This window comes from Engystomops pustulosus, chromosome 6 (assembly GCF_040894005.1).
Source record: "Engystomops pustulosus chromosome 6, aEngPut4.maternal, whole genome shotgun sequence".
NCBI lineage: Eukaryota > Metazoa > Chordata > Amphibia > Anura > Leptodactylidae > Engystomops > Engystomops pustulosus.
In genome coordinates this window covers 35,964,932-35,980,399 of record NC_092416.1, presented here as the reverse complement: position 1 = coordinate 35,980,399, position 15,468 = coordinate 35,964,932, and the positions used below count along the sequence as shown (strand labels likewise).

The 15,468-nt window shown below is 42.1% G+C and overlaps 1 protein-coding gene across 2 annotated transcripts in view; it reads right to left on the bottom strand.

The window, feature by feature from the left end:
• Window positions 1–8,037, bottom strand: part of TMPRSS13 (transmembrane serine protease 13) — a 40,083-nt gene extending 32,046 nt beyond the window's left edge. The window contains exon 1 of one of the 2 annotated variants that reach the window (XM_072155703.1): window positions 7,652–8,037. In XM_072155703.1, coding sequence (XP_072011804.1) covers window positions 7,652–7,666 — 15 coding nt within the window. In that variant the 5' untranslated portion in view covers window positions 7,667–8,037. The remainder of the gene's footprint in view (window positions 1–7,651) is intronic. The other variant, XM_072155702.1, reaches the window with a different exon arrangement.
• Between the last annotated feature and the right edge of the window lie 7,431 nt (window positions 8,038–15,468).

Genomic DNA, 15,468 nt, shown 5'->3' with positions numbered 1-15,468 from the left:
TGGTGTCTCTCTCATGGCTTTGTCCTCGGACCCCTACTCTTCTCCATCTACACCTCTGGCCTAGGACAGCTCATTTAGTCCCATTGCTTTCAATACCTTTCCTATGCAGATGACACACAGATCTATATCTCTGGTGCAGATATCTCCTCTATTCTAGGCAAAATTCCAGAATGTCTATCAGTCATATCCTGCTTTTACTCTTACAGTTTTCTGAAACTTAAAATGGGCAAAACTGAACTCATGATCTTTCCTGCACCTAACATATCCCTCCCATCGGACCTAACCATCACAATTCATGGCTCCACAATCTCCCAAGTCCCTAAAGTCCCTTTCCTTGGAGTCATTCTTGACTCGGCCTTATCCTTTAAGCCTCACATCTAGGTCCTTACCACAACCCGCCCCCCCCTCAAGAACATCTCTCGCGTCCGACCCTTCCTCAATCCAGAGTGCACAAAATTACAAGTCCATGCCCTCATCATCACCTCCTTGGACTACTGCAACATTCTTCACTGTGGTCTCCCAACTAACTCTAATACACCTCCAATCTATCCTAAACTCTGCTTCTTGGATAATCCATCTGTCTCCTCGTTTCTCCTCTGCCTTTCCTCTCTGTCAGTCTCTCCACTGGTTACCCATTGGGCAGCGAAGTGAATATAAAGTACTAACCATGACTTAGCCGTCCAAAACCTGTCCCCTCCATATATCTCTGACCTAATCAGCCAATACCGTCCCACAGGTAATCTCTGTTCCTCAAAGGACCTTCAGCTTCACTCTATTACCATCCGCTCTTCTCACAACCGTATCCAGGGCTTCTCCCGTGCATCTCCCATACTCTGAAACTCTCTACCAGACTATCCCCCATCTTCCAAACCTTCAAATGTCATTTTAAAACTCGTCTGTTCTGGATTGCCTACAATGCACAATTACTGCACTGCTCTGCTCCCTCACCTCGTGTCTCCATCCACCCTTCCATATAGATAGCGAGCCCTCATAGGTAGAGCTCTGTTTACTGATCACTATAGTTTTTGTATTTGTACTTGAGTTTGTTCCTGTCTCAATGTCCTGTATGTGAACCCCTTACTGATTGTACAGCACCATTGAATTAAGGTTGCTTTATAAATAATAATAATAATAAAATGTGAGTGTTATTTAGGGATTTAACATGATGTTACAGCCTCCTCCATCACATGAAGGTTCCATTGAAATGCATGAACTGGGATTCTGACCTTTTGGCCCGAAGCCCTACACAAAAAGTTCAGGCATGTTTTAGTGATCACCCCACTAGGCACAGTACTTGGGGGTTTCCCATTACTGAGAGGCACACATCTGGGCATAACAGATTCTAGAAGAAAGTCCCAGGGTCAACATCTGCAAAGAGTTTGTATGTTCTCTCCGTGTTTGCGTGGGTTTCCTCCGGGTACTCCGGTTTCCTCCCACACTCCAAAACATACTGGTAGGTTGATTAGATTGTGAGCCCCATGGGGACAAGGACTGATTTGGCAAGCTCTGTGCAGCGCTGCATAATCTTTGTGCGCTATATAAATAAAGAATTATTATTTATTAGTATCAGCCATATACAGAACTTTTACCCTGCAGCTTCTTGGCTTATAATCCTCTATAAACATGATGACATTGGAGATTTGTGACTTCCTTGGTTTACTTGGAATGCTTAGAAAAGATGATAACAATGAGAGCGATTGTGCTAGGAGGAAGCCATTGTGTGTAGATCAGAGCTATCTGATGGCTTTTTTGGGCAGGATAGCCAAAAAAATTAGAATTCTCTGCCCAATATGATTCAACATGACAGCATTTACTGTACAGAAATCAAAAACTCAATGACCAGCAAAAACCCTCCCTGAATCCCTAAAGATTTCTAGACACATCTACTGTATATTTTATTATACAAACATTTAGGGACTGGGAAAAAAAGTTTTTGCAGAGAAGTTCTCAACTCCCAGAGTCATGTCAAAAATTTATAAAAAGACGTGTTAACTTAATCTAGATGATCTGCACAAAATATGATGAAGCTTTCTGTAAATTCATTAATACACTTTCATTATTTGTCCCAAAAGTAGGGGTATATAGGAAAAATGGCAGACCAGACCAAAAAATAAAACTAATACAAGACTAGGAATTCTTCCCAAAAAGTTATCTTTACTTTACTTTTCCCAGTTTCTGTACAAGTTTTAGAGATTGTTTGAGCCTAAAGAAGTGGCACACGAGTATATCCCAACTGCTCAGTAGAAGGTTCCCCTTGTATGCACTATGTAAACAATTCCTTTATTTATATAGCGCCTACATATTATACAGCGCTGCACAGAGTTTGCCAGATCAGTCCCTGTCCCCAATGAGGCTCACAATCTAATCAACCTACCAGTATGTTTTGGGGTGTGGGAGGAAACCGGAGGACCCGGAGGAAACCCACGCAAACACGTTAACGGAAGGTTTAAATAGTTACTGTATTACTTGGATCCTGTGGCTCTACAACATTTACATAGCCCCTACATGAGTATCCTTTACCATACGCCATTTCTCATGACTTTGGAGTCACCCTAAAATTCCTACATAATAGTTGTGTAGGATTAAAATCTCATGGGTGCTAGGCTGTATGAAAATATCCAAAACCCCCCAAAATCTAACTTTTAACACAGATTTTATACTTGTTTCCTAGTGACAGTACCTGAAGCAAACTGCAGTGTACTCCTGTTCATTGACCATAATACAGGCATTCCCCGGGTTACGTACAAGATCGTTTCCATAGGTTTCTTCTTAAGTTGAATTTGTATGTAAGTCGAAACTGTATATTTTATAATTGTAGATCCAGATAAAAAAAAATTTGCCCGAGTGACAATGGGAGTTTCAAAATTTTTTGCTGTAATGGGACCAAGGATTATCAATAAGGCTTCATTACAGACACCTTACAGCTGATCATTGCAGCCTGAGACTATAGTAACACCCAGAGAGCTTCACCAGAGGTCACAGGGGTCCGTCTTTAACTAGGGGTCGTCTGTAAGTCGGGTGTCCTTAAGAAGGGACTGCCTGTATATTGAAAAAGAGTAGTAGAAATGTGTTGTGAGCATATATGCAGGATAAGAGTAGTAGTAATTTGCTGTGTGCTTATATACAGGCGTAGTAGTAATTTGTAGTGTGCATATATGCAGGCTAAGAGTAATAGTAATCTGCTATGTGCATATATGCAGGATAAGAGTAGTAGTACTGTGCTGTGACCATATATATTGTGCACATATGTAGGATAGGAGTAATAGTAATTATTGTATGCATATATGCAGGAGAAGAGTAGTAGTACTGTCCAGTAGCCATATATATTGAATAAGAGTAGTAGTAATGTGTTCTGTGTATGTATGCAGGATAAGAGCAGTAGTCATTTGCTGTGTGCATATATGTAGGATAGGAGTAGTAGTACTGTGCTGTGACCATATATAAGGAACAAAAGTAATAATAATTGCTTTGCACATATATGAAGAATAAAAGAAGTGGTGATTTGCTGTTGGGCATGTGAGGAGTAGTAATACAAATGAGTTTAATAACTAAGTATTATCTCTGCTTCAAACTTGGAGAGATCTTTTGTTGGCGATGGTTCCATAAGAGCCCATATTGTAATCCGCTACTGGCTACAAGATACAGGATTAGCAAAGCAAACTTAATCTTTTCTCCGGGTAAGGGATATCTGGGCATCTAGTTCCACACTTGGGGTCCAATGTAGGCGGCCAGTCATCTAATAATTTGCTCAAATTACGGTCAGTCTAATATCTGACCACCCTAAGACTGTGGATAACTGATATTCTGTAGACATTATCACCTCTTTAGCTGCAGTTGTGTAATTGTTGGGATATTGGATTAGCAGAGAGTTTATCTCTGTACTCGCAGTGTTGGCACATAGTGTACAGCCAGTGTGTGTGACAGTAAGGATACTCAACATCAGTTCTGCCTGACTGCTAAGTAACGCTGATCCATTACAGAAGGTAAGTCAGTTCTACAATTAGAGGGGAGATAAGTAGAGGAGTGATATGGGTATTGTATAGAAACATTACGGGTTTTAACTACAGCCTACAAGTAAAAGAAGAAAAAATTCCCAAATTATTGATAAATTGTGACAAGTTCTTTTGGCAAATATTTTCAAACTGAAAATACTATTTTTGAACAAAGTAGAGTTTGTATGGATTAACGTGGGGTTATGAAGAGGTTTTAAAGGTACTTAGAAGAATTTAGGGCTGAGGTACGGCATGGTGGCTGAGTGAATAGCACTTCTACCTTGCAGCGCTGGGGTCCTGGGTTCAAATCCCACCCAGGTCAACATCTGCAAAGAGCTTGTATGTTCTCTCCGTGTTTGTGTGGGTGCCCTCCGGTTTCCTCCCACACTCCAAAAACACACTGGTAGGTTGATTAGATTGTGAGCCCCTTGGGGATAGGGACCAATTTAACATGTTTTGTGCAGCGCTGCGTAATCTGTGTGTGCTATATAAATAAAGAATTATTATTATAAGGGATACAAAATGTAGAAGATGCCACCTACTTTGTCTTTTGATTTTTTTGTTGGATGCAGTCTGGATACATTATTAGATAGGATGGATGATACCTTATTCGGTCAAAGCTGGGGAAAAAGTTGCTTTTTAGGGTCCACAAGATTGGTCTTTGTTTTATAAAGCATATACAGGGTCAGAAGAGAGTGAAAGGCACAGACGGATACATCAAGAGGTCCCGGCCTATTGATATATCCTACCAGGGCCTGTTCAGCATTTATTTCTATACCAGGCCCTGCCTGACATAGAAATTAACACAGTTGGTGAACTTTTACATATGAAAATTCACCAGCTGTAGCGCATGGGCAGTCGCAGGGGTGGGAATGTGGCCCCCTGGTTCCCCTGCCTCCCAGTAACTGTGAATGCTAACAATAAGCTAGCACTGACGTGGTGCAGAAGCCCTGATGAATACCCCCCAAAATGTCTTTGTTCAGTTTAGCATGCTGAAATTAAACATATTGAGGGGCAAACAATGGAACAAGGGAGATTCTAGGAATTCCTCAGTTAAACTACAAACACTTAAACTACCGTAGTTGCTAGATCTGCCATCTATCATATACTGTAATCTCAGGAAAGACGTCCACACTGATAATATCACGGTAAGCAATGGCTATTTCCAATGGCGTAACTAGAAGCTGATAGGCCCCAGTGCAAAGTCTGAGCCAGGCCCCGACTATAATGTATGGTTTATAGTAATAGTCTTCTCATATGGGAAAGTGACACCATAAGGGCCCCCTAAACCTCTTGGGCCCTGGTGCGATCACAACCTCTGCACCCCCTAAAGTTACGCCCCTGGCTATTTATAAAAAAGTAGTGCAGGGTGTGCCAGATTAATCAAAAGTGGCATATGGTCTTCATTAATCTGGCGCCTCGTGCACTGCTCGGGATGTGCGCACTAACTTTTTTTCATACACCTCTAACATAGATCATTTGACACAATCCTGTCAAGTCGCAGTAATAAATGCGTCGCACAGTCTGATGCTGCGCTGCTGAATTTTGTGGCGTGTCGGGCATAGTGCAGCCGCGACACAAAACTGGCGCATACACTTCATAAATACATGTACAAGCAGTTTGCACAATCTTTTCAGCGTAAAGTCATGCAGAAAACTGGCGCAAACACTTTGATAAATGTGGCCCATTACCTTTACTTCTTGTCATCTTTGGCACTATACATACATTTTAGAATTAGGCAAAGTAGTTTATTTTAAATTCTCTTTCAATGTATGAACTTCAAAATGTTTGACGTTTTATGTTTCTCAAGGGGAACCACCAAAAGCTTCAGAAATGTAGAGCAATGAACATGTGCAGCCGCTGCTCCATTCACAGTAGCTATATCACCAATTAGGATGGAAGTCTAGGTGCCATTGCTCCAGAGATACAGAAAGTGTGGGTTCTATAGAGCATCGAAGAAGAAACTTTATACGTAATAGATGGCCAATCATCTGATTGTGGAGACTATGCCCAGTTGTGGATTATGATATAGACAGTTTGGGTGGTAGCCCTTGGAACAAAGCCTTCTAGGGTGTCCATGACCACTCAAGCCATCCACCAAATTTTATACTGAGAAGGATCTCCACTTATGTAACCCTCGTACATCTGTTCCTGCTCTCAATACATATGTACACAAGCGCAATTTCAGGACCTCCAACCGTCCTGAAACTGAAGATTGAAAGCAGACAGAAGGGACACATCCTCCATTCCCAAAGAAGCTGATTCTAGCCCCATATTTAGGGAGTGAATACAGTCATGTAGGGGCTATAATATTCCTACAGCCCAGTCTTACCCTGCCCCTGACTATGCTCCTAACTCTAGTAAACTCTATATAACTATAGAAAATAGCCCTGGTACAGTGTCTCGGTTGGACATGATCGTTGGGTTTCCAAGTGGGGAGACCACCAGAAATCAGACACTTATCCTCTGAGTAAATAAAAGTGTTTTTGTGGAACAACACCTTAACTCCTACAAGTAGTCAGAGAATCCATGGATTGTGCTTCATCGCCTATTCATGTTCTGCAATCATGTCATATTTATAGTCATCCAAAACAACAACAGAACAGCTCATGAAACACCCCGACCACAACGAGTACTAGGACTTATTGTTATTATCCGCGTATTGTCAACAATTGATTGTTATTTCTAAAAATAACATGCAGCAATTACTCAAAAATGAAGATATGTTTGTCATCCATGGAGTTTTTGATAATATTGGTGGAAGGATTAGTCATCAGCGTTACATCCCCTCATATAAACAGGCCAAAAAAGACAAGATAATGAGGGAAGCAATCTCAAGGACGAAGAGGGGATTTTCCTAATTACATGGCTTCCAACACGGCGTTTACAAAATGCATGCATTAATATTGCGTGAATGCATGTGTGTGTTAACAAATATGTTAACGTCACGTTAACGCATGTGTTTTGTGAACACAATGTTGACAGCAATGTAATAAGGCAATTCTCCTCTTCTCAGCTGTTGTGTTGAAATCACAAGCGCTGACCTAACATGTAAACGCACCCTTAGTATATACAAAAACTATCCCATTCTTGTGACACATAAAAGCATGTAGTTGATTCTCCAAGACTAGCTGTCAAATAAAAAAAACATTTTGGTATAAAGGAGAAGTGGGATGCCAACCCACCGTCCTCAAAGTGTATTGACACCAACTTGATGCCAAATAGCATAAAGTTATGACATAACGAGCATGGGGCAATATTTTGGTGTAATTGTGTGTTGTACATAATTTTCCCTGCAATCCCAAAAATTCCAACTCCTCCCATCTTGACAATAAGCATCTCTTACTACTAATTTCACTACATTTGGAAGGACCTTTGCTCCGAGATAAGTTTGAAAACTGTTTGTAAAGAGAGTCCTCATGGTTAGTACTGGAGTCCAAGTTTGGACACATGGATGATATACAATACTAGAGTCCGGACCTTCTCATTTTTTGTGTCGCGATGAAACAAACATAAAATCGAACACAATGTAAAGCAGTCCGGCCTTAGGTAATCTGATAACAATATATCTGTCCTATATATTATGAATATAAGGTCATCTACAACCTAAGGCCAAGTGTTGGTACAGATAGGCATGAACGTATAAATCAAGTACTCACCGGAGTGTTGTCCATTAATGAAGATGGGAAGATCAGATGAGAAGAAGAAGGTTCATCTCAGAAAAGCTCAAGTAATACTTTATTTTTTGCTCTTCATATAAATGAATAATGTTACATGTTCTGCATTGCCTCAGATGGAGTTACCAACATCTCGGACCTCTCCCAACTTTGGTGACAGTGACCCTTCTGCCCGTGGCGATACTGTTATTCCCAGGTAAGGCTTCTGCTTATGTCCTCTCGTTGATAAGAGATAGTGTTACTCTGTTGTGTTCCTCTTAGTACCAGCCCTCTTCTTCCTCCCACTTCTCTGTCCAGGGCACAGGTTGTCCTCTTTTCTGTCTCAAGTACTGCTTGCCTTTTCTCCTGTCCCAAGAAGCATCCTTCTCTCCTCCCTCCCAGGTAATATCAATCCTGTCCTCACCCCCTCCCAAACTCACTCAACCTGTCACACCAGCCTCTGGCATCATCCAATTCCAGTCACCGCTCCACTGCTCCTACTTCCTCAATGCTAAGCCGTGGGTGGCATCCATAGCACGGGTACAATCTAAGTAGAAAGTGCGATAGATCACTTTTAAGAAACCGGGAATGAGAGCCAACAAAGACTCATTCAACACCTACTTGGGGTTGTATATTATTCATGTATCAAATATAGCACATGCAAAATAGACTGGGCAAGTTATTCCTTCTGGAAGTCCAAGACAACAGCAGACCAACTGGCTTATCAACCCAATCCCTACACAATAGCTACATTTTATAGGTGGGAGTTGGATCTAGCCTAGAAGACATATCCTCACCTATCTTAGTAAGCAGATATATACTCAGGATCATCTTGGTGGTTCCTTGGTTCCATCATTGTTATACTTTGTAGAACTTTTTGAATAAATTGTGCATCTGGGGGGATTAGATTGACATTTGGGGGTGTTACTGGACAGTTTGATGTTGTGGCACAGGGATTGGTTACATCCATTTGTTAGTTTATTAAAAAATATTTAGTTGGAAGAAATGGCCCATTCACAGAACAAAAATTCTGCTCACTTCTCTGTGTACTTGGAAGAGCTGATCAGCAGTAGCCTGGACCGGCACCAGCACTGAGCATACCCAGGTAAGTGCCGGTGCCCAGAGCTGCTGAGTGGGCTGTGCATATTAATCTGCAACATCCCCCACCAGGGCCTAGCCTTTTCTTGGGGCCTGGAAGCGGCCAGGGCCCAGAACACCGGAGTGGCTGGCCGTTGCGGCCTAGCCACGCTGCTGTCACAGTGCTTGGTATGGGGACCGGTGGGCTTCAGCATGGCAGGTCTCCAGCAGGGGGTGTATGCAAGAAGTATGGAGGGAGAGGCTGATGTACTGGTTTTACCTGGGGCAACCCCTTAGTGTCTGTAAGATCACTCCCTGTGTAATGGATGAGGATTTAGAATATTTGAGTCGTCATGGAGAGTGTTCCTCAGGAGTAGTGCACCAGCCTGGTAGTGGTAGATGGAGCTGTGCCCAAACTGTGGAAGCTGCAGCTCTGAATCTGAGTCTCCTGACTCTGGTCCTGGGATTAGGTTAAGTCTCAGTACTGAAGGTGTACTGTGCACTGTCTCTCTCTCTCTTCACTCTGTCCCTGTAGATCAGGGGTCTCAAACTCAATTTACCTGGGGGCCGCTGGAGGTAGATTCTGGGTAAGGCTGGGCCGCATCAAGTTTTCCACACAAAATGCGCTTACAAAATATCATTATTCAGATTCAAATGTCATGGTGTCTCCCAGCGCAAGGAAAGCCCCATGCTGGGAGACGTGTTCTCTCTATGAACGCGTCCTGTGCACCGAGGGGTCCCAAGCTCCTACCGCACTGAGCCCAGGACACTCCATCCCCCCCTCCCCCCCGGTACTTGCCTCCCATCGAAGAAGATGAAGTCGCCGCTCTGACCTGCACCAAGTGCGTTCAGAGCGGCGACTTCATCTTCTTCAAGTACCGGAGGGAAGGGGATTAACCGGTTACGGGCCCTTTCCTGTTTTTTCATGTCCATTTTTCACTCCCCACCTTCAAAAATCTATAACTTTTTTATTTTTACACGTAAAGAGCTGTGTGACGGCTTGTTTTCTGCGTAACAAATTGCACTTCATAATGATGGTATTAAATATTCCATGTCATGTACTTGGAAGCGGGAAAAAAATTCCAAATGCAATGAAAATGATGAAAAAAACGCATTTGCGCCATTTTCTTGTGGGCTTGGATATTACGTCTTTCACTGAGCGCCCCAAATGACATGTCTACTTTATTCTTTGGGTCGGTACGATTAAGGGGATACCAAATTTGTTATAGGTTTATAATGTTTTTTACAAAAATTAAAACCTCCTGTACAAAAATTATTTTTTTGATTTTGCCAACTTCTGGCGCTAATAACTTTTTCATACTTTGGTGTACGAAGCTGTGGGTGGTGTCATTTTTTGCGAAATTTGATAATATTTTCAATGATATCATTTTTAGGACTGTACGACCTTTTGATCACTTTTTATAGATTTTTTATATTTTTCAAAATGGCAAAAAAGTGCCATTTTCGACTTTGGGCGCTATTTTCCGTTACGGGGTTAAACGCATTGAAAAACCGTCATCATATTTTGATAGATCGGGCATTTTCGGACGCGTCGATACCTAATGTGTTTATGATTTTTACTGTTTATTTATATTTATGTCAGTTCTAGGGAAAGGGGGGTGATTTGAAATTTTAGGTTTTTTTATTATCATTTTTTTTTTTTAACTTTTTTGTATTTTTATTTATACTATTTTTCAGACTCCCTAGGGTACTTTAACCCTAGGTTGTCTGATCGATCCTATCATATACTGCCATACTACAGTATGGCAATATATGGGGATTTTCCTCCTCATTCATTACAATGTGCTATCAGCACATTGTAATGAAGGGGTTAAAACGAAATAGCCTCGGGTCTTCGGAAGACCCGAGGCTACCATGGAGACGGATCGCCACCCCCCGATGACGTCACGGGGAGCAGCGATCCCAGGTAAGATGGCGGCGCCCATGCGCCACTATCTGTTTGAGGCTGCCGGCAGCTTTGCCGGCAGCCATCGCTGTGAAAACACCCGCGATCGGTACTAGCACCGATCGCGGGTGTTACCGGTAAGCCTTTGCTGCAATATGCAGCAAAGACTTACCGGCTATGGAGTGGGCTCGGCCCGTGAGCCCTCTCCATGCAGCGCGACCTGCCCTCTCCATGCAGGTGGGGGCCGCAAAATATTGTCCCGCGGGCCGCGAGTTTGAGACCCCTGCTGTAGATAGACCATGCGGTCTGGACCTGTGGTAAGAGCATGTGCTCAAAGACCTTGTGCTCCTCCCTGCCCTGGGGTTTCATCCTCCTGGTCAGGTGGTAGCACCTCTCCAATCACACTACAGTTTACAATGCAGCAACATCATTGGTCAATAACTTCTTATACCCCCTTAACTATTGCCTGTTAAGGCAGAATCTACAGCGGTAGATTACCTGAGATCTCCCTGCATTACCCCTTTGTTGAGCTCTGCATTTTCGGCGGGTTTCCCGACTTTTTACATGCACTTACATCCACCGGGAAGAAGAAGGTGAACTCGGGCTATTCTCAGTGCAGAAGCGACACATGCAGGAAATTGGATGCAGGATCTTAGTGAATCGTGGCAGACCCAAATCCTCATCGGACAACGCACAGCGGAGATCGCGACCGGATGGGTAAGTAAATGTGCCCCAGTGAGTTCCCCGCACCTGGTAAAGGAGGAGGGTTTTCTTTGATTTGTGGCCCCTTCTTCTCCTTAGGGCTCCCTTAACGCACCCCCACTGATTTCGGGCCTATATATATAAGCAACTGGGAATTTGATTTTTATCAACATCTTTGCCCTCATTTTGACAACTTTTAGTAGTGTAATATTATCCTATCCCATGAGAGATGCCAAGGTTACTAACTGCTGACTGACTATTTTTTAAATAACCTATGCTCATTAGCTCATATTATATTATAGGGTATTAAATCTACTGAAAGGACATTTGCACACTAAAGATAGGATTAACATATTAATGTTGACTTATAAAAATAATCGATATTAGTCACATGAACATGCTGGATGTGAGCCAGAGGATGGTAGACCAGATGTTACGTGTTCCTGCCCTCTTTGCTTTAATTGAGTCCTAATGATTGAAGCAACATGACTCTACTTGCTTCTGTATCCACAGATGTCATTTATTGTAGATCATATGTTCATTTTAGCCATTTATCTTCTGCTTTCATTCAGGGTGCAGTCACACGTCGCGTTTACTGCATGCGTTTAAAAACGCATTGGAACAGCTGAAGAGTGATTTGCCTAATTAAACAGCTGTTAACACGTGTTAACAAGGTGTTAACATTTGCGTTTTGTAAACGCAAGTGTTAACAGCTGTTTAATTAGGCAAATCACTCTTCAGCTATTCCAATGCGTTTTTAAACGCATGCAGTAAACGCGACGTGTGGCCCCACCCTCAAATGGGTTGTCTGAGTCTTAAAATAGGTATAAATATATCATCATATCACAATATAATATTGTCATGGGATCTGAAAACAAACACCCCCAACATTCTGTTGTTTTGGGGGCTTCCACAGTGGTTGAAACTGGAAACAGAAGACTCCTAAGACTCACTAGGCCGTAACTAAGCCTTACCTGCAGAACTGTCTTCCTATTGGACATATTCCTATGGTCATGGGACATTCTCTAATTTGGTCTGTTTTGTGGGACAACTGATTTACCATGAATGTCAATGGGACGATACATACAAAGCATGTGGATAAGACCCTACGGATGGGGACACATATAGTGCAGTGTATGTAGACAAGTTTATCAGTCCTATAATTGGCTGGATTCTCTGTGCTAGTAGTAAGTGCAGCATGAAGCAGGTGTATAAACCAGTGTGACGGCTCAATGATTCACAACCTCACCCAAAGCTGTGCAACAACAACAAGAGCAGGGACACACAATCACAGCTGCCATATTCCCATGAGGACCTTGTAATCTGTATCACAGGCGTTCTGTGTTGTGGCGCAGCCAGGAAATTGTCATTACATTCTGTAGTATAGTAAAGGAAAGCATTGGCACTCCACTATAATGCCATGTTTAGACATGATCAGGGCCGGTGCCAGAACTGGGCATACCTGGGCGAGTGCCGAGGGCCCAGGGCTACTGGGGGGGGGGGGAGGGGCACATAAGGAATCCATTAGAAGGGAATAGAATCTCTTCTACCTCTTCCCTTATGCGTCAAACAAGGCTACAAAATTAAAACTACAAGAGTCAGCATGTGCCTTATCCAAGACCTGCCATTGCCAAGCTCCTAAATAACAAATTGTAATGGTTCCGACCACAGGGACCATTCATTTTTTATGAACTACTTAAAAGAACCCTATAGAATGTAGCCCCTGCTTTAAGGGCAACTTTTTGTAATTTTTAGGAATCGGTTGGCACTGGGGTTCATAGACCTGGGAGGTTTGAGTTGAGAACATTTGATGACCTGATTCTTCTTCTATCATTGGTAAATGGACATACTGTAATGTCATGTTTTCATAAAACATTTATTGTAGTGGCTTGTTTCTCGCTGTCCGGCCTTATACACAGGGAACACAAGGACACTCAAACCAGGGCTGTACCACTATACAGGGGCCGAATAGCCAGGAGCCCCCCAATCCCCACCCCTATGCTATATCTTATTACATATTGAACCGTACAATAACTATCCCCTTCAGAAAGGATAGAATATAAGCATCATCTAGGGGAGATTGACAAACAGCAAAGAAGTCACACACAGGCATATACAGTATACAGTCTATATAAATATATGATATGTCAATTTCTGAAAAGCATTTCCATACTTATCAATGAGGTTGTGACATGGCTACAAAACAATAGCAAAGTGCAATCCTGTGTACTGTACCCTGTAATATGGGTGAGGGAAACAATGACACAGAATCTGATACTTCTATGAATCTTATGTACTTCAAGGAAGTTTCCTGGACTGGCACAAAGTATTATGTCTGTTGCAGACCTGAGTCCAATGAATCCCTAAGTTGTCTCCTCTTATAGCTGCTAAAGAGACGACTACGAGGGGACATGATAGATTTATTTAAATATATGAATGGTCCATACAAAAAAAATGGTGGTAAGTTGTCTCAGATTAAATCAAATCAAAAGACGAGGGGGCACTGTCTCCGTAAGGAGAAAACAAGGTTTAATCACCAGAGGCGACAGGGATTTTTTACTATGAGAACTGTCAATCTGTGGAATAGCCTGCCTCAGGCGCTGGTCACAGCAGGGACAGCAGAGAGCTTCAAGAAGGGTCTAGATGCCTTTTTTTCACCTAAATAACATTGATGATCCCTTCCTCATGCAATCCCTTCCCTTCCTTGGTTGAACTTAATGGACAATTGTCTTTTTTCAACCATATAAACTATGATAATATGATACTATTGCGGTCACAGTGTAGCAGTATAATAGTATGAGGACAAAAATGTCATCAGTCCGAGAGGCGTCACCTGTTTTGCATTTTGTCCTGCAGTTTTTAGTTTTTGTCCCTGTCATTCCCATTTTTTAACCTTTTTGGAATAAAGATGTAGTTTTTAACATCCTTTATATATCTCTGGTGGGCTGGAACCTTTATCAAGCATTTTAAGACTGGATGTAGCGGACACTGATGCTGCAAGGGGATCCAACAACCAAGGAGTTAGATTACATTACCACTAAGACATGGTGATGGTCATGGAATGGAGTATGAGAACAGCATACAGCCCTGTACACTACCTAGTCTCTATAACAGTATCTGTACCATTATTTCCATGTCATAACATTCCTGTACTGTGACATCACTGTGTGTATTATCTCTGTACTGTGACATCACTGTGTATTATCCCTGTACTGTGACATCACTGTGTGTATTATCCCTGTACTGTGACATCACTGTGTATTATCCCTGTACTGTGACATCACTGTGTGTATTATCGCTGTACTGTGACACCACTGTGTGTATTATCCCTGTACTGTGACATCACTGTGTGTATTATCCCTGTACTGTGACATCACTGTGTGTATTAATCTTGTAATGTGACATCACTGTGTGTATTATCCCTGTACTGTGACATCACTGTGTGTATTAATCTTGTAATGTGACATAACTGTGTGTATTATCTCTGTACTGTGACATCGCTGTGTGTATTATCTCTGTACTGTGACATCACTGTGTGTATTATCCCTGTACTGTGACATCACTGTGTGTATTATCTCTGTACTGTGACATCGCTGTGTGTATTATCTCTGTACTGTGACATCACTGTGTGTATTATCCCTGTACTGTGACATCACTGTGTGTATTATCCCTGTACTGTGACATCACTGTGTGTATTATCCCTGTACTGTGACATCACTGTGTATATTAATCTTGTAATGTGACATCACTGTGTGTATTATCTCTGTACTGTGACATCACTATGTGTATTATCCCTGTACTGTGACATCACTGTGTGTATTATCCCCTGTACTGTGACATCACTGTGTGTATTATCCCTGTACTGTGACATCACTGTGTGTAGTATCCCTGTACTGTGACATCACTGTGTGTATTATCCCCTGTACTGTGACATCACTGTGTGTATTATCCCTGTACTGTGACATCACTGTGTGTATTATCCCCTGTACTGTGACATCACTGTGTGTATCATCTATGTACAGTGATATAAGTGTGTGTATTATCCCTGTACTGTGACATCACTTTATGTATTTATCTGTGCTGTGACATCACTATGTGCATTTTACATTAATGAAATAATCATTCAAATTTACTA